Consider the following 19,114-nt stretch of genomic DNA (forward strand, 5'->3'; position numbering starts at 1 on the left):
TCGGCCACGGGCCTTTCTCCGTTTCAGTGTAGTTTAGGTTACCAGCCACCAGTTTTTCCCAGTCTGGAATCCGAAGTCGCGGTCCCCTCCGCTCACGCCTTTGTCCAGAGGTGCCGACGCACTTGGAACAGGGCCAGACAGACCCTCCTCCAAGTGGGTGCGCGCACCAAGGCTAAAGCCGATCGCCACCGGTCTAAGCCTCCCGTTTACGTCGTCGGTCAAAAAGTGTGGCTTTCAACCAAGAATATTCCCTTGCGTTCCGTATGTAATAAACTTGCACCTAAATTTATTGGCCCATTCACTGTCACCAAAATCATTAGTCCGGTGGCAGTCCGCCTCAAACTTCCTCCAGCGTACAGGAGAATACATCCCGTGTTTCATGTTTCCAAATTAAAGCCCGTTTTTCATACGGCCATTAACCCGCCCAGTCCGGTCCCTCCCCCGCCGCGTCTCGTAGATGGGGAGACCGTTTATTCGGTTAAGCGCATTCTGGATTCTAGACGGAGGGGGCGAGGATTTCAGTACTTGGTGGACTGGGAAGGTTACGGTCCAGAGGAGAGAAGTTGGGTTCCGGCTAGGGACATATTGGATCACTCTCTTATCGATGAATTCAATCGCCAGGTAAGCTCTTCTGGGAGCACCAGGAGGTGCTCTTAAGAGGAGGGGTATTGTCACGGTTGCAGGTTTGTGCGCTTTCCGGAGTATCTGTTTTGTCACATGGGTTTGTGTTGTTTGTTTTTCCACGTGTATTTGTTTGGTCACGTGTCATGACGGCACTCAGCTGTTTGATTGATCACCAGCTGAGGTTCATTACTGAGCCTATATTTGGGCTACGTTTCTATGTCTCGATGTCAGTTCGTTGTGTTTGCTTATGTGTTTCTGTGTTGTGCTCAGGACTAGAAGAGTGACTGCTGATATTGGTTTCGTCCCTCTGTCCCTGCTCCAGAGTTCCAGTGTCCTCACCCTTTTTGTAGCCTTGTTGGCTTATTTTTCACGGTTACCATTAAAATATATCACTTGCATTTGGATCTATCTCGGTACTCTTATTTCACACGTGACACATTTGTGCTGCCCACTACATTACAAACCATAGGAGAGAGCAAATTCTTCAGCAGGATAGCGCTCCTTCTCATACTTCAGGCTCCACATCAAAGTTCCTGAAAGAAAAGATGGTCAAGGTGCTCCGGGATTGGCCAGCCCAGTCGCCAGAAATGAACATTATTGAGCATGTCTGGGGTAAGATGGAGGCATTGAAGATAAATCCAAAGAATCTTGATGAATTCTGGGAGTTCTGCAAGAACGCTTTTTTGCATTCCAAATGACTTTATTAATGCGTTATTTGAGTCATTGCATAGATGTATAGATGCAGTCCTCCAAGCTTAAGTGAGAAGACTTTTGTCTAAGCAAAGTCAAACCTTACTGTCCTAATTAAATAATTAAAAATCAAGGCATGATCATATTATATTTTGTTAAAATAAGCATGAACTAGAGTCCTTTGCCTTTCATATAAGCCACTTCTGATGCCTAATGATCAACTAGAAGTCAAGTTATTATTTGTTGTTCCTAAAACTTGGATAGGCGACAAGAATTTTGTCAGGTAGTGGATATGGCATTTTGTATATTAACACATGATCTAATTGGTTCTGAATGTTCTGACACTGGACTGCTTTGTAGGCTAAATCATATAGGCCAATTTATTGTCCTAAATGAAGTCTGCTGTCCAGTTTTACGCACTGTAACTGTCATTCGTCCACAGTCAATGGCCTTCGAGGCCCACAGTCTGACTGTCCCCAGTGTGCTGTGGTTGGGCCTCCTGCCTTCAGACATCCAGAGGTTTGGGAAAGTCAACTCATTACTCCGCTCTGTGGTTTGTGATTGAGGCTGTGCTTGCTCTGGTTTCCGCTTTCTGGCCTTTTTTGTTTTGGTTTTTGTTGCTGTTGCTGTTTTTTTATTCCCTTCCTCTCGAAAAAGCTATTTTAAAGTGGATGTGTTAACTATCATGGGCTTCAGAAATCAGAAGCTTCTTTTTAGGAATACAGAATAAAACTGCAGAAGAAAGAAATGTGAACTGCAGCTCTTGGCACCAAGTTCATAATATGTTAAACACAGGCCACTTTTACATGCTGCTACATTATCTTGCACTACTATATCTAACAATTCTGACTTTAGACATGGCATTTCTGATTTCTCACAATTCTTCTTGCAGTTTATGTTTCAGATTTCTGTCCTTATTTCTTGCAGATTTGAATTTATATTCAATTGTGAGATATAAACTCACAATTTCAAGGGCAAAATGCCATGCTTTGTTTCTTGCTAATTTAGCAACTTTTTTTACACTTTTGAATTGACAATGTTCAGAGGTCACATCTCTCGATTCTGGTTATTTCTGGGAGTTTTGAGTGTACATCTTGCAGTTTTAACTTTTTTCCACACAATCCCAACTGTATTTTACAATAAGATTGTAGGCAACCTCACAGTTCTGATTTCATTTATCTTAACACCCAAATTCTGAATTATTGTAATATTTCTCATTAATAGTTAGTTGTAGTTACAGTTAGTTTATTTATTTAACACTATTTATATTTAGCACAAGTGCTGAACACAATCAATCCTAATTAAAATAAGTCCCACATCACATACATAACAACTGAAACATAAGGCAAACCCCTCAACATTAAAAAGTAGGAGCGTGTCTAATGTGGGGTGGAAGCCTGTTCCAGAATTTTGGGGCGATTAACAGCAAAAGCCTGATCCCCACTTTGCTTACACCGGGACCTTGGTCAGAGAGAATTATCAAGTGGAGAATATTACAGAAAGAATAAACTGATCAGAAGACCTTAGTGACCTACCAGGATTATATACATGTAGGAGATCTGCTAAGTAAGGTGGTGCCAGATCATTTAAAGATTTAAAAACAGAAAATAATCATTTAAAATCAATCCGTAACCTAACAGGCAGCCAGCCCAGAGAGGAAAGAACTGGGTATATGTGCTCATACTTGCGAGTCCCTGTCAGAAGTCTTGCAGCCGTATTTTGGACTAATTGCAATCTATTCAGGACATTTTGACTAATACCCACAAACAAAGAGTTGCAATACTTGGGTCTTCCCAAAATAAAAGCAAGGATCACCTTCTCAAGGTAATTAAAAGAGAGAAATTACTTCATTCGTAACTGATAAAAAATGGATTTAACAACTGAATTTACTTAACGTACATTATTTCTTGCAATTGTGAGTTTCTACCTCAAACTTCTTACTGGATTTGTGCAATTCTACTTTATATCACAAACTGTTTTTACTCCTCGTAATTGCAAGATTTTTTGGAGAGAAAGCTTGAATTGAGAGATATAAATTCCAAATTGTAATGTGTATTGTTCAAAAATTACTAGCCTTTCGTTATGTTTGTGGCTGTTTTTGCCCCATTGACTTTCATTATTGTAACATTTTTTGATTGCAAAGCCATGACACCATATAATTAGGCATTCTTTATTGTTGGTGGTTTTCCTTTTTGGGAAGAGGTACAGTTTGTAATTTCTACTGTTCATTATCAGTTGGCAGCATTAACTCTTTAAATGGGCCTGTGCAAAAAAAGTTTCTGGATTTTATATAGAGTCTTATAACAGCAAATTATAGTGTGTGTGCATAAATACACTGTTTACTATGTTCTGAGAGCTGAGCTGCTTACTTTGATTTTCTTAGTCATATCAAGGTAAGCACACAAAGGTCTCTCTCTCAAACACACACACACACACTCACACACACACAAACACACACTATTCTCAATATAACTTCTTTTAAAAGCCAGAAACTAAGCTTTTTCTGCACTGCAACTGATGATCAACAGTAAAAGTTACAAACTATACCTCTTTCCAACAGGGAAAACCACCAACAATAAAGAGTGCATGATTATATGGTGTCATGGCTTTGCAATCAAAAAATGTCTCTATAATGGAATTCATGGAGCAAAAACAGCCACGAACGTAACAAAAGGGTAGTAAATTTGCCTCACAGAGTGAATTAAGTTGTTGTTGTTTTTTTTGTTTTTTTTGTCAAAGTATTTTCCCATAATATGTGTCAAAATATGATTTGTCACCAGAAATCATTCTATTTGCTGAAACACAGAGAAATTTGTGCCCAAATTAAGATTCAAAATCACCATGGAGTGGATGAAACATCCCCAACAGCACACAAGGGTTGAGAAGACCGTTGTTATATGAAAAATTACTAATACCTTTTTTAAGTTTATTTTTTTGGAGTTTAAGGTCATATTAGCACTAATCACCATTTTCAATTCTTATGTTTTTATTTAACAAATTGATTGACTTTTTCAAATATTGAACATCCACTTGATTAAACTGCATTGTTTATATATTTGACCGGTTAAAACTTCAGCTTGATTGCTTGAATATGATTAAGGCCATCTTTTGATAAATAACTGCGGCTATAAGCCGTAAAATTCATTTTCCTTTAACCTAGTCTCCATTTCAGAGGTTGTCTCAGTGGAATGAACTGCCAACTATTCCGGCAAATGTTTTACACAGCCACAATCCAGTTTTGGGAAACACCCATACCCTCTTTCATTCACACTCATACACTCCTGCCAATTTAGTTAATCCAATTCACTAGTGCATTTCTTTGGACTGAGGGGGAAACAGGAGCACCCAGAGGAAACCCACACGAACACGGCGAGAACATGCAAATTCCACACAGAAATCCCAGCTCACCCAGCCTACTGGTTTTGTCTTTAGAATTTTAATTCTACATGGGTTTGATTTATACAACAAAGTGTTGAAAAAAATTTTTGCTGGCCCCACTAACACCTCTTCCAGAAGCAACCTAGTTTTCCCATGTGGTGTCCCATCTAAGTACTAAACATGTTAAGCCCTTACCTTCAGTGGGCCACCATAAAAAGTGTATTACCACAGCCATATCAAACTGCAGCCTAAGACTGGTTACTCACTGAAGCCAAGGCTGAGCCTGGTCAGTACCTGGATGGGAGACTACATGGGGACACTATTCTGTCAGCGAGTGCCGTCTTTCAGATGAGACGTTAAACTAAGGTCCTGACTCTCTGTGGTCATTTAAAATCCTATAGCACTTCTTGCAAAAGAGTAGCGGTGTAACCCCGGTGTCCAGGCCAAATTCTCTTCATTGGCTCTTACCGATCATGGCCTCCCAATTACCCCACAAGGAAGTGTGTGTAGCCCAGTTCTATTTAATATAATGATAAATGATGTTTTCGATGGAGTGGAACATAGGATAAATAGAGCACTATATGCAGATGATGGTGCATTGTGGGTAAGGGGCCGTAAAATTGATAACTTACAGAACAGAATGCAGTCAGCAATTAGTCAGATTGAAAAATGGTCATTTGAATGGGGATTTCATCTATCAGTGGAAAAAACTCAATTTATCTGTTTTTCCAAAAAAACTAAAAAACCTGAAATAAACCTTAAATTGTATGGACAACATCTTAAACAAGCTAGCGAAATAAGATATTTAGGGGTATGGTTTGATTGTAAGCTTACCTTCAAAAATCACGTTCAAAAAATGATAGATAAATGCAAGAAAGCAATTAATATCCTAAAATGTTTGGCAGGATATAATTGGGGGGCAACAGGGTCATCTTTGAAAAAGATATACATTGCCATAATCCGTTCAATATTTGATTATGGAAGTGTAGTGTATAAATCAGCAGCAAAAACCACATTAGCTGAACTTGACAGGATGCAGGCCAAAGCACTTCGAATATGTTGCGGAGCTTTTAGAACCTCTCCAATCCCAGCACTGCAAGTTGAAACAGGAGAGATGCCATTAAATCTCAGGAGATTACAACTCTCTTTAACATATTGGATAAATCTAAAAGAACAAGCAGCTACACACCCCACAAAAATGGTTTTAAATGAATGTTGGGAATATGGTCGCACTAATAGTAGAAGCTTTGGATGGAGCAGTACCAAAGAGGCAGAAGAAATGGGGATCAGTAATATCTCTTGTAGTATAAATAACTATATAAGTACAATTCCACCTTGGTTGTTTTGTTTTCCGGTAATAAATCTGGAAATAAAGAAGGTAATTAAATCAGAAAGAGAAAATCAAAATGTTAAGCAGTATTTAGAAATAATGTATAATGAAACAGTACAAATATATACAGATGCATCAAAAGAATCAACTGGTAGAACTGGGGCGGCAGTATACATTCCCAAATATAGAGCAAAAATACAAAAACGAACCTCAAATCACCTCTCCATTTACTCTGCTGAAATGATGGCTATTATAATAGCACTACAATGGGTAGAGGAAGTCAAGCCATACAAACCAGTGATCTGTTCAGACTCAATGTCATCTCTGTTGAGTATCCAAAGTGGGAAATCTGCTTGCAGGCAGGATCTTTTAAACGAAGTACATCAGATAATATTCCAATTGAGTCAACAAAGGATTAATATACAGTTTGTATGGGTCCCAGCTCATTCTGGTATAGAAGGTAATGAGATGGTAGATAAACTGGCAAAAGAAGCTATTAAATCAAATCAAATAGAAATACAGGTTCCTCTCAGCAAATCAGAAATAAAAACAATAATTAAAGATGGAGTAAATAGATTATGGCAAGAGAAATGGGACAAAGATGAAAAAGGCAGACATTTATTCGAAATTCAACAGAAGGTAATAGTCAAAAAGAACAATTTACTAATACGGCAGGAGGAAACATGGTTTACAAGATTAAGAATAGGACATACAGGGTTAAACAGTGGATTATGTATTATAGGGAAACATCAAAATGGAATGTGTGCATATTGTAATGAACCAGAAACCGTAAAACACGTTATACTGTCTTGTAGGAAATATTCAGAAGAAAGAGAACAATTACAGAAAGTATTTAAGAACATGACATTGAAGCACATATTGAGTCTGTCTGGAGCAAGTTCAACAGTTAATGCAGTTATACAGTTTCTGAAAACAACACAGCTAGCAAATAGGATCTAGAAATGTAATATTTGGAATTTTTTTTATTTATTTATATATATATTTTTTTAATATACAGTATATAGATATATATATATATATATATACACACATCCCTAATGATCACATCTCAGTCCAGAAGGTGGCGGTAATGCACTAAGTTTGCAAGCTGCCAATAAAATACCACAGAAGAAGAAGAAGGCCTCCCAATCATTCTCATCCATTGAATTGGCTCTCTCACTGTCTCTCCTTCACCTATACCTTGTGTGTGATGAGGGCACTGGCGTGGTTGACCTGTGGCTGCCATCGCATCATCCAAGTGGTTGCTGCCAAAGTCCCTTTAAGACAAGTCATTTAACTCTACAGCCATTTTTGAAATGCCTCTCGGGCAGTATGCTCGGGCATTCTGTCTGAATGGGGAAACATCAAATTCTCCAAAATTGTTAGCAAACTTACGAGTACATTACATATTTGGAAACACCAATAAAATTAAACAACAACTGTCTCATAGGTTTCGTTTCTAAATATACAAATCAAACTAAATCAGATCAAGATCACGACACCAACCTCATTTATGGCAGTTCTACACAATCATCCTCTGAATAATGATCGTCTAATCGCGCTGGTCTTCTGAAGTAATCCACAACTTGGTCTTGATGGTGAATCTCCTCCAGAAATGGAAGCGACTCTTTGTTTACAAGTTTGTGGGTGTCTGAGTTGTTGCGGTCATGTGATGTGCGTTTGACAGGACAGACTGTACCTTGCGTTAGTCTCATACAGATTACAAAACCCAAAAAGTTTTGTTTTCAAGTTTAGTTGGTCAATTTTAAAGATTTAACTGATTTCAAGCTTTATGTAGATAGATTTCTTATTTCTGTGAAGTAAATATTCGCTGAGATTTCAGTGTGTTTGTTGACCACAAAAAAATGTCGTAAAAGCACACGTCTGGTCCAAGCTTCTCCCCCTGAGAAACGTGAGTCTATAACGATCGATGTTTGGCTCCTGTACTTGTAGGCGTGGCTTCATTCGACATATTGACCGTTACATTTTTCCCCACTCAAAGTTATATGAGTGACATGTCTTGTATATTCTATAGTCTTTGATGCTGCACACTGTGGTGGTGTGGAGAGACCCCCCTCATGATTGTGAAGTGCTTTGGGTTTAGGGCCATACGCAATAAAATGCGCTATATAAATACACATTACATTACTTCATGTCAGAGCTGCAGAGAGCTAGCTGCTGGCTAAATATTCTGTAATGCCAGTAGATCATCAACATCAACATTGATGCACCATTTAGGCACGTAAATCATACTTTTTCAACCTCCCCTTCTGATGCTCAGTTTGAACTTCAGAAATCTAGACCTACATGGCTCAAGATGATTAACTGCTCAATAGAATTTTGCATTTACGACCAGTTGAACAGGTGTAACTAGTAATTTGGCCAATGACGGTAGGTTAGTTTTACAACAATGCATTGTATTCTGGTAGTCCATTGCTGCCCGAAATCGCATACTTCCATACTATATATGCAAGCGAAGTAGTATTTCTGAATTCATAGAATTCAAAAAACAGTATGCGAGAAGTACCCGGATGATCTACTTTCAGCAAGATTTTAAGTGCACATCCGATTGAGGCTACGCTATTCCATGATGCCACACAAGAGAATTAATGAATGCGAGTGAAGCGACACAACTGACCCGGGTTGGTCACGTGATAATGACAAATGGCGGATGTAGAGAAAATTTTATTCATACTAGTCACATTCATACCATATAGAACAAACTTTTTTAACGGTCACGTAGTAAATTCAAATGTAGAACCAACTGAGTAGTAGGCGATTTCGAACGCAGCCCATGAGTTACATTGTATAAGAAACTATACACTGCACAAGCTACTGTAAAAGAGGTCTGTTTGTTGAATTTGCTGAGTTTAAAAAAAAACAAAACATGCATTTAAAAAAGCACTGGAAACATCCTCAGGTATTTTGGTTGCAATTCCGACAGCATCAGCACATTTCTGCTTTCAGTTTCCTGCTCCACCTCATCCCAGAAACACTACTGGACTGAGGTCTGGAGCATGTGCACACGTCTGCCCTGATGTCATGTTTGAAAAAGCAGCTTGACAAAGAGCAGGACAAGACATCCAGTTTTGGCATTTGCATCTAGTTTACAAGTGTTTTTATATTTACATTTACGAGGATATACATAATATAAACATGTTTATTTTTACATTTGCCAGTACTGGGTTACAGCTGGAAGGGCATCCGCTGTGTAAAACCTATGTTGGATAAGTTGGCGGTTCCTTCCGTTGTGGCGACTCCTGATAAATAAGGCACTAAGCTGAAGGAAAATGAATGAATGAATGTTTGTTTCTACAGCACATTGGGAAAATGTGCTCAGGGTTACATTTTTAAGAACTGAGAAATATGTGCCCCTGCATACATATGGCTGCATTCTGTGTGTTAAATAAATACAATAAGATGGTACTGCTGACTGCTTATCTACATATAGATGGCTTTTTTGGCATGACTTGTTTGGTCAGTAGAAAATTGACTTCGAATTTGGCAAAGAATCGTTGTAGAAACCAGATAAAACACAACCTAAAGAAAAGTGTGATGCAGTGTAGTCAACAAAAACAAACAAAAAACTAGAATTGAAAAAAACATTTTTGTTAACTGAAATTAAAATAAAAACGAGTTTTTACAAAACTAGAACTGACTGAAACTGAATTGTGTATATACAAAACGAACTTTAACTAAAATTATAACAAAAACGGCCTTCGTTTTTTTTTTTTTTTTTCTTTGCAAATGTTTTTAATACTGTAAGCCTTTTAGAAGTAATTCTATTTACTTCGTGCTGCCAGGTGTTTGACCGTACAGCACCTCAGAGTCTGTAAGGGTCATGAGGCCATTGGCCAGATCAAGCCGGTCCTCCTCCAGTCATCCTCGCTGTAGGTCCCATGACAAAACAATGGCTTGACAAAAAAAACATTAAATATGACCCGAGCAGACTCGTAAAAGTATCAATTTAACACATTTGTGGCCAATAGTGGGTTTTATTTCTGTATCAGGGATCGCTAATGAATCATTCTTTTTAACCAGATCTTCTGAGTGAACCAATTAAACTAATTCACCAAACCGAAATAAATCATTAAAACGATTTGGGTATACAGTAATGTTAAGCACTTATCCAAAACAACTTACGTTTTACATGCCTGATACCCCTCTCTGTCTCAAAATGAACCAATATATACAGAGTTATTCAGTTATTGGATTAGTACACTAAGATCATACCCCTTTCTGTCTCTAAATGAACCAATATATACTGAGTTATTCAGTTATTGGATCAGTACACTAAGATCATACCCCTCTCTGTCTCTAAATGAACCAATATATACTGAGTTATTCAGTTATTGGATCAGTACACTAAGATCATTCCCCTCTCTGTCTCTAAATGAACCAATATATTCTGAGTTATTCAGTTATTGGAACAGTACACTGAGATCATACCCCTCTCTGTCTCTAAATGAACCAATATATTCTGAGTTATTCAGTTATTGGAACAGTACACTGAGATCATACCCCTCTCTGTCTCAAAATTATCCAATATATACTGAGTTATTCAGTTATTGGAACAGTACACTAAGATCATACCCCTCTCTGTCTCTAAATGAACCAATATATACTGAGTTATTCAGTTATTGGAACAGTACACTAAGATCATACCCCTCTCTGTCTCTAAATGAACCAATATATACTGAGATATTCAGTTATTGGAACAGTACACTGAGATCAGATTGAGAAGCAATGAACCCTTGACAGCCTGCTGTGACTGAAGCAGACTTAAACAACTGCAGCTACATTGTGTTCTGTTTTTTATGTGTTGTGAGAAAATGCAGCACATTTTATTCATTTGTTTGCTTTGTGAGAAAATGCAACGCGTTTTATTAATTTGTTTGTGTTGTGAGAAAATACAGCGCATTTTATTTGTTTGCGTTGTGAGAAAATGCAGTGTGTTTTATTAATTTGTTTACGTTGTGAGAAAATGCAGCGCATTTACGTAAATTGTTTGCGTTGTGAGAAAATGCATCACGTTTTATTTGTTTGTATTGTGAGAAAATGCAGTGCGTTTTATTAATTTGTTTGTATTGTGGGAAAATGCTGTGCATTTTTTATATGTATGCGTTGTGAGAATTTGCAGCTTGTGTTCTGTCAAACAGATAAAGATCTTTTCTTAATTTGCTGATGTTTTTTTGTAATTGCATGCGTTTTCTTAAATTGCAGCACGTTAAGCTCTCTCGGCCACCATACTAATTTGTTTCTTAAACCCTAATGGTTTGAAAGATTGTGTGGCTATAAAGATTGAAAATGACAAAGTATTTTGTTGATACACTATGATCCTTAATTATACTGTAAAATAGAATAGTGTAATATATCATTAGATGATTTTACAGTATTGATCTCATTAGATTGGCTTTTAAGTGATTTCTTAGTTTAATATGTGTGATGTTCTTTTACCTTTTATTATTATTATAATGGTTGTTGTCTACTTTTTTCTTGAAATTTTTATACTCTGTAAAGAGCTTTTAGATGCACCTTTAAAGGTGCTTTAGAAAATAAAGTTTACTATCATTATTAGCTTAATATACCTAACCATATTTTTAGCTATAGATGCTGTGTAAATTCCTTAGCTTAAGTTTGTGTTTACATAAATGAACACACAAGGCTTAATGTTGCCTTTATATGTACAGGTACAGAGTGCCAGAGGAAGCTCTTATTCCATTTGCTAAAGCAGATGAGAGAAAAATCAGCAGTTTGAGGAGCAGAAGCTACATCACCTTTCAGCCCACATGGGAGAGAGAGGTAAGAGACATACTTTTTTTCATTAACATACGAGTGGTTCTATAATTACGGGTACATTTGGGCATTTCAAAAATAATTATGTACAGCAGTTTTTTACAGTTTCTTATTAAAAGCATATTATGTTTTCATAATTCGCTGCTTGCCAAATGCAAATTATTTAACTTTTAGGGGTGGGATAGATTTTTTTAATATATATAAAATATTGAGTAGTGCTGCACGATATTGAAAAAAAATTTAACATTCATTAATTTTCTTTTGGCTTTGTCCCTTCATTAATCTGAGGTCGCCACAGCAGAATGAACCACCAACCTATCCAGCATATGTTTTCTTACGCAGCGGATTCCAGCTGCAACCCATCACTGGGAAACATCCATACACACTCATTTACACACATACACTACGGACAATTTTAGCTTACCCAATTCACCTATACCGCATGTCTTTGGACTGTGGCGGAAACTGGAGCACCTGGAGGAAACCCACATGAACATGGGGAGAACATGCAAACTCCACACAGAACTGCCAACTAATCCAGGTCTTGCTGTGAGGCGATTGTGCTACCTACTGCGCCACTGTGCTGCCCTTAAAAATTTAACATTGCAATATTTTTTTTTATTTTGTGATGTATATTGCGATATGAATACATTTTCATCAGATGACTTAATATCTATATTTGGAAAGAATTTATAATGTTAGATCAATTGGGGTGAGACAGCACCTCCATGAAATCTATAAATATCCCTAACACATTTTAGTTGTTGTCTGTGCTATTTGCAGTGCATTTCTGTATTTGCGCATAACAATTTCATGCATAACAATCCATAAATACAATCAAGAAAAGATACAACAAAAATAAAGTGTTTTATCATTTCCCAAGTCTAACAGTATTCAAGAACAGTAATTGAATGATAAAAAAATATAATTCAATTAAATGATTCATTGCTAAAGTCACAAGTGGTACAATTTCTTATGTCTGAATGCTTTTAAAATCATACAATATAAATATACAATTACAGGCATCAAAAACACATGCAAACAATATAGTGTAATACAAACTCAACATTGCATATATCTTGCGATTGTGTCTATTGCAAATTATCTTGTTGTGATATCGATGCTGAAACGATACATTGTGCAGCCCTAGTATTTACTTTCAACTCTGTTATGGACAAATTTGGTAATATGTAAAATGTATGTGTGTGTGTGTATGTGTATGTATATATATATATATATATATATATATATATATATATATATATATATATATATATATATATATATATATATATATATATATATATATATTCTAATATAAACTGTATTATATTCACATTTTAAAAGCTAAGATGAAATTTCGCCTGTGGATGCACACACATAAATAGGGAGAAACACTAGCTCTTTTAATCTCTCACATACATGAACCTCAACTCTCTTATCCTAAATGCGTAACAGTAACAGGGATTGAGAATTTTACACCTTTAGCCAAAAAAGTTCACAAGATCACATGACACTTGTGAAATCAGGATTTAAATATGTTTAAATTCACTGCAAAAAAAAAAATGCTTTTCCACAGCTGTTTGGCTTTTTCTTTCTTCTGTTGAACACAAAATATGATGTTTTTGTTTCTAGTCCAAATATCTAAAAATTCTTAATTCAAGACATTTTTTTGCAGTGGATCCAATGTGTGATCAATGAAATATTCAGTTTTTGCTTTTAAAATTGTGGTAAAGGTATTGACAGCAAATCATGATTTGTTTTGGCAATATCAGCATGTAACTTTTTGTGATCTATGAATAGAAGTAGCACATTTTATAGATAATCAAAAGTCTTATCCATTTAGTTTTTTTAAAGCTGAAAAAATGCTAGTTTTGGACACAAAAAGTACCTGCAGTTATATGATCATAGTAAAGTAATAAGTTAGACAATATCCTTTTTTTTGTTTGTTTTTGGTCACTTCACAGGTTGAAACAATGCTCAATCTGAAGCGGAAAGCGGAGATTCAGTGTCTTGCGTCCATTGCTCCTCTTTTCCTCACGCGTGTTTACCTGCCAAATAAACTCCGCTATGGAGGCTGGATATGAGCATCTGCTGCCCTCTGCTGGAACATACACGCATATTTTACATGATTGAACACCACAGTTGTGAAGGTGTGTTATCACTGAATGTTAAATGAGCTGTGCGTTCACTGTTGTGTAAGTTATGAGTTTGAATACGCCATTAATCATTTGATTTCTGTTCTCTAATATAAAATATTTGTTGCTTTGGATTTAACGGAATGTAATCAACTTACAAAACTGTTCCATTTGAATTTATTGTTATTTATTATAGGTCACTTAAAAATAATAGGATATTTAGGCTCAGGAATCATATATTATTAATGTTATACATACAAACATATGTATTTTACCCTGTTGCCTAACACTAAAGCAGTTGAATTCAATTTAAAGGGACAGTTCACCAAAAAAGAGAAAATTCTGTCATCTTTTGCTTTTTTGACTTTCTTCTGTTGAACATAAACTAAAATATTGGAAACCAGTTCGGTTTTCATGATATATACAATATTTTTGTTCTACCATGAATGTCAGTATCTTCCATCATTCATCATAGTTTCTTCATTTTTGTCAGTAGAAAACAAAACTCTAAACTTTTGAAACACTCGAGGATGATAAATAGTTGCGTGAAATATCCCTTTATAAGAGGGTCGCTACAGAGCTTTAGGTGACAATACAGTCAGGGTGTCTTAAGAAAATCTTACATTTCAAACTTGCATTTTAGGCCTTCCAAAGTCTTCAATTCTCTAAAATATTGTCTTGAATCATTTTAAACAGGTTTTAATTTTCACAAGCTACCCAATCGTGACAACATCCATCCAATCCCCAAACAAAAGTTGTATTTAGTAACTGTATTTATCAATATAGTTTAAGCAATTTCCTTACAATCACATTTGTTTAAAAGTTCTCCATGTGTTTATAGCTACCTGGTGAGGACACTGACCAGGACAGGCTATTCACCTTATTCTCCACGCACGAGCGGGCGCAGTCTTTGGAATCTTTTTGGCTCGAGACTTCCGGTCTCATTCACTTCTATTCATTTTTAGATGGTAAAAACTGCTCATTTTGCTGCTTGATGTTGCAAACTGATATTTTCTTATTATATTATTCTACTTTGTCTGTATAGTCCTGAAAACACTTGTTTGTAGAGCAAGTAGTTTGACCGTTTTCTGCAGTTTATTATTCCTAGTCATTTCTCCCATAGGCAGCTGAGTCGGAAGTCGAAATCGCAAAAACGAGCGCACTTCCTTAAAGAAATCAAGAGGTCAATGGTATATTTAGTTTATTATAGTTTTTCAAATTTGTCTTTTTTTTCTGTTTTAAGAAGTGTTACGTTGGAAAAAAGTGTGTGTGTGTGTGTGTGTGCGTGCGTGCGTGCGTGCGTGCGTGCGCGTGCGTGCGTGTGTGTGTGTATATGAGTGGTTTTTGCTTGTTTTGAGACATGATTGAAAATGTGTGTCTAAGAAATAACTAAATTTAAACAAAAAAATTGATGAGGCAAGAAAAAATCTTTTCCCCGCTGAACTGTTAGAAAACAATTTATAAGGAATCCTTAGCATTTAGCCATGTTTACTGAACGTCTGAAATTTCATTCATAATGGTCTTAAAAAGGTAGTAAAAGGCTTAAATTTAAAGGTCGCCACAGCGGAATGAACCGTCAGCTATTCCAGCATATGTTAATGCAGCAGATGCCCTTCCCGCCGCGACCTGGTACTGGGAAACATCCATACACACTCATTCACACTATGGCTAATTTTGTTCATGAAATTCCTCTATACTGCATTGTGGGGGAAAACGGAGCACCTGGAGGAAACCCACGCAAACACGGAGAGAACATGTAAACTCCACACAGATATGCCAACTGAACCTGCTGGGACTTGAACCAGCGACTTCTTGTTATGAGGTGACAGTGCTAACCACTGAGCCACCATGCTGCCCTGAATTTTAATTATGAAGGTAATTATGTTTGCGTTGAACCAGTGCAGTGTTACCAGCTAATATTTAAGAAAAGCTGCTAAAGATTTGTTGCTAAACTGTAATTACGTAACCATGATGCAAAACTATGTCAGTTTGTAATTTATAGAATGAGATTACTCAGATTGACTGGCCATCTCAACATAAATATATACTTTAAAATATGTTAATTTAGAGTTGCAACACAGTGGTTCAGTGGTTAGCCTTGTTGCCTCACAGCAAGAAGATCACTGGTTGGATTCCTGGCTGGGCCAGTTGGCATTTCTGTGTGGAGTTTGCATGTTCTCCTCGTGTTCGCGTTGATTTCCTCCAGGTGCTCCGGTTTCCCCCACAGTCCAAACACATGCACTGTAGGTGAATTGAAAAAACTAAATTGGCCCTAGTGAATGAGTGTGTATGGATGTTTCCCAGTACAGGGTTTCAGCTTGAAGGGCATCTGCTTTGTAAAACATATGTTGGATAAGCTGGTGGCTCATTCTGCTGTGGTGACCCTTGATAAAGGGACTAAGCCGATGGAAAATCAATGAATGAATAAATTCGAGTTGTTTGTAAAACTGGTGTAAACATGCATTCTTTGAAAAAGATTGTTTATTGGCACCAATGGTTCCACTACGCCCTTAAGAACATCAGTGGAACCATTTCATTTATAGTGCAAAAGATTATTAAATTGTTCTTCTTCTCACTAAAAACCTTTATTTTTAAAAGTGTTTTAATTTAAGTGAATACAAAAGTAATATAAACATTTCACAATTAGAACATACATTTTAAGTATAACATTAAACAAATGAAAGGTTACATATATTTGAACTATTTCTGTTTTTGGGGCTCAAATATTAAAAATGTTCACTATAAACAACTACAGTATATGTACGTAGCTAGATAATGGGAATAATTCCCCCAGACATTTAAATTCTGTCATGATTTATTCACCCTTCACTTGTTCCAAACCTGTTTGACTTTCTTTTTCTTCTGTTGAACACAAAATACAATGTTTTGAAGAAAACTGGAAACCGTTGACTTCCAGAGTAGTTTGTTTTTTCTGCTCTCAAAACATTGTGTTTGCTAGTTGTTCAAACTAATTATATGAAACTTTCTGAAACAACACAATTATTGAGTTTTTTTAAGCCAACCCAATTGTTTTATGTTCAGTCGACTTGAATTTGTAAAGTAAAAAAAAAAAACTTCATGTTAACTTAATTTCTTCATGTTGTCCCAACACAAATTGATTGTGTGGAACCCAGCATTTTTTTTACAGTGTACTATAAAAGTCAATGGTTACAGGTTTCCAACATTTTTCCAAATATATCCCTTTGTGTTCATCAAGCGCAAAAAGATTAATAACCACTTGAATATGTAAATACGAAGTAAATTTTGGGGTAAACTATATCTTTAATATGCTATACTTAAAATATGACAGCATTCCAATTAAGTAATAAATTTTTCACATTGTTATTCTGCAGTGTCCCTAACTAATAACAAGTTGCATTTGATAATTTATTTCAGTTAACAATAAAAAATGGCAGCAGCTTTCCAAATGATGTGTCTTGGCTCTTTATCTCTCTGAAAAAAAAGGCTCATGTACTTCTTTGATGGACATCTGCCCGGAAATACATGGCTTTTTATCATTTTGAGTCTAGAAGTATTATTAAGTTGCTAAACGCTGCCATCTACATTTTCAAAATAGTTAAAAGTTGCTAAGGCCGTCTGAAAAGTTAGCAAGAAAACTACGTTGTCAACACTGCACCAGAGGGCGCTGTTTCGTCTGTTTTATTCTACAAGGTTTAAAGGGATAGTTCAGCCAAAGATTAAAATGTCTTCACCAATTACTCACACTCGAGTGGTTCTAAACTTTTATGAGTTTCTTTTTTCTGAAGATATTCTGAAGAATGTTGGCCATTGACATCCATAGTAGGAATATAATACTATGGAAGTTTTATACAACATACTTCAGCATCTTCTTTTGTATTCGACAGAACAAAGAAACTCAAACAGGATTGGAATAAGTGGAGGATGAATAAATGACGACAGAATTAGTTTTTTTGGTGAACTATCCCTTTAACTCTAAAAACTACTGCTGCATTTGATTTGATAGGCAAATTTCTAATGTCTCTAAATGATGAACATCAACATGTTTTGCTGAACAATGTGCACAATATACCACATGCTTTCTGTCCTCTTATAGTTTATACTATTTTAAAGCAAGGAATATTTTTATAAATGTAATTGTAAAAACGCCCTGCATCATCTTATTTAACCCTTTAAATTCCTGCTGTACCAAATAGTTCATCATGTTTTGACTGTTTTAAATAATGGTTTCCACATACAGAATTGTTGGTTTACAAAATAATCAATCAAAAATAATCTACATTTGATATTGGTTTTACTGTAAAAAAAAAAAAAAAAAACAACAATGGCACATACGAATATTTTATGCCATATTTCAAAAATAAAGATGATTTGGTCGGTGCCAATAGCCTAGTGGTTAGTGCGTCAACACCTAGCACTGAGGTGCTCGCGGCGACCCAAATTCGATTCCCGGCTCGAGGTCTTTTGCCGATCCCTCCCCTATTTCTGCTCCCCACACTTTCCTGTCTGTACAATCTCCACTGTCCTATCCTAATAAAGGTGAAAACCGCTAAAAAGTTATAAATAAATAAAGATGATTGGGTAAACTGTTTTAGTTCGTTACTTTAGTTACTGTTTAGTTCAAAATTTTGATTATTTTTCTAATAAATTTGTCTTACACTTCATATTTTCTGATTTTTCATATTATACGTATTAATTCCGGTACTTTTACCATAAACCAGCATATAAACCATTTGGTAGAGGTTGATATTTTATAAATTATGTGATGTATTGAAAAACAAGGCATTAAGTGTGTTAACTAGCGACATTGAGAGTAAAAAAATGCAATCCAACAAATCCAACGTGTTCTTGGTGGGGCAGTTAAAGGTTAAGATTTTGATTTATTTTTTTAAGATTTATTTTTATTTTATTTGTGATTTATTTATTTATAATGCCTCTGTGACACTATTAGCTCTTTATTGTTTTCTTTCATCAAAAAACATTTCTTTGTCTACACACTGACTTTTGGTTTGGTGGTTAAAAGTGAAATATGTGAAACTACATGCAGTTTTTCAGTTCTCTTTTTCATTTTGTGGTTTCATTTTTTGTCTCATTTCAACCTTTTTTTATTTTCGTTCATAATAAAAGAGATGTATTCGGTGCCTTTTTCTGTCTATTTTTGTTTTTTTTTTTCATTTCC

At 36.0% G+C, this 19,114-nt stretch overlaps 1 protein-coding gene across 1 annotated transcript in view; it reads left to right on the forward strand.

Moving 5' to 3' along the window:
• The window catches only part of spo11 (SPO11 initiator of meiotic double stranded breaks), a 41,999-nt gene extending 28,070 nt beyond the window's left edge, over positions 1–13,929 (forward strand). Inside the window, exons 11-13 of the mRNA XM_056449808.1 lie at positions 1,757–1,833; positions 11,713–11,824; positions 13,786–13,929. Of these exons, the coding sequence (XP_056305783.1) occupies positions 1,757–1,833; positions 11,713–11,824; positions 13,786–13,905 (309 nt within the window). The 3' untranslated portion in view covers positions 13,906–13,929. The remainder of the gene's footprint in view (positions 1–1,756; positions 1,834–11,712; positions 11,825–13,785) is intronic.
• The last annotated feature ends 5,185 nt before the right edge of the window (positions 13,930–19,114 follow it).

Source organism: Danio aesculapii, chromosome 23, assembly GCF_903798145.1.
Source record: "Danio aesculapii chromosome 23, fDanAes4.1, whole genome shotgun sequence".
Classification (NCBI taxonomy): domain Eukaryota; kingdom Metazoa; phylum Chordata; class Actinopteri; order Cypriniformes; family Danionidae; genus Danio; species Danio aesculapii.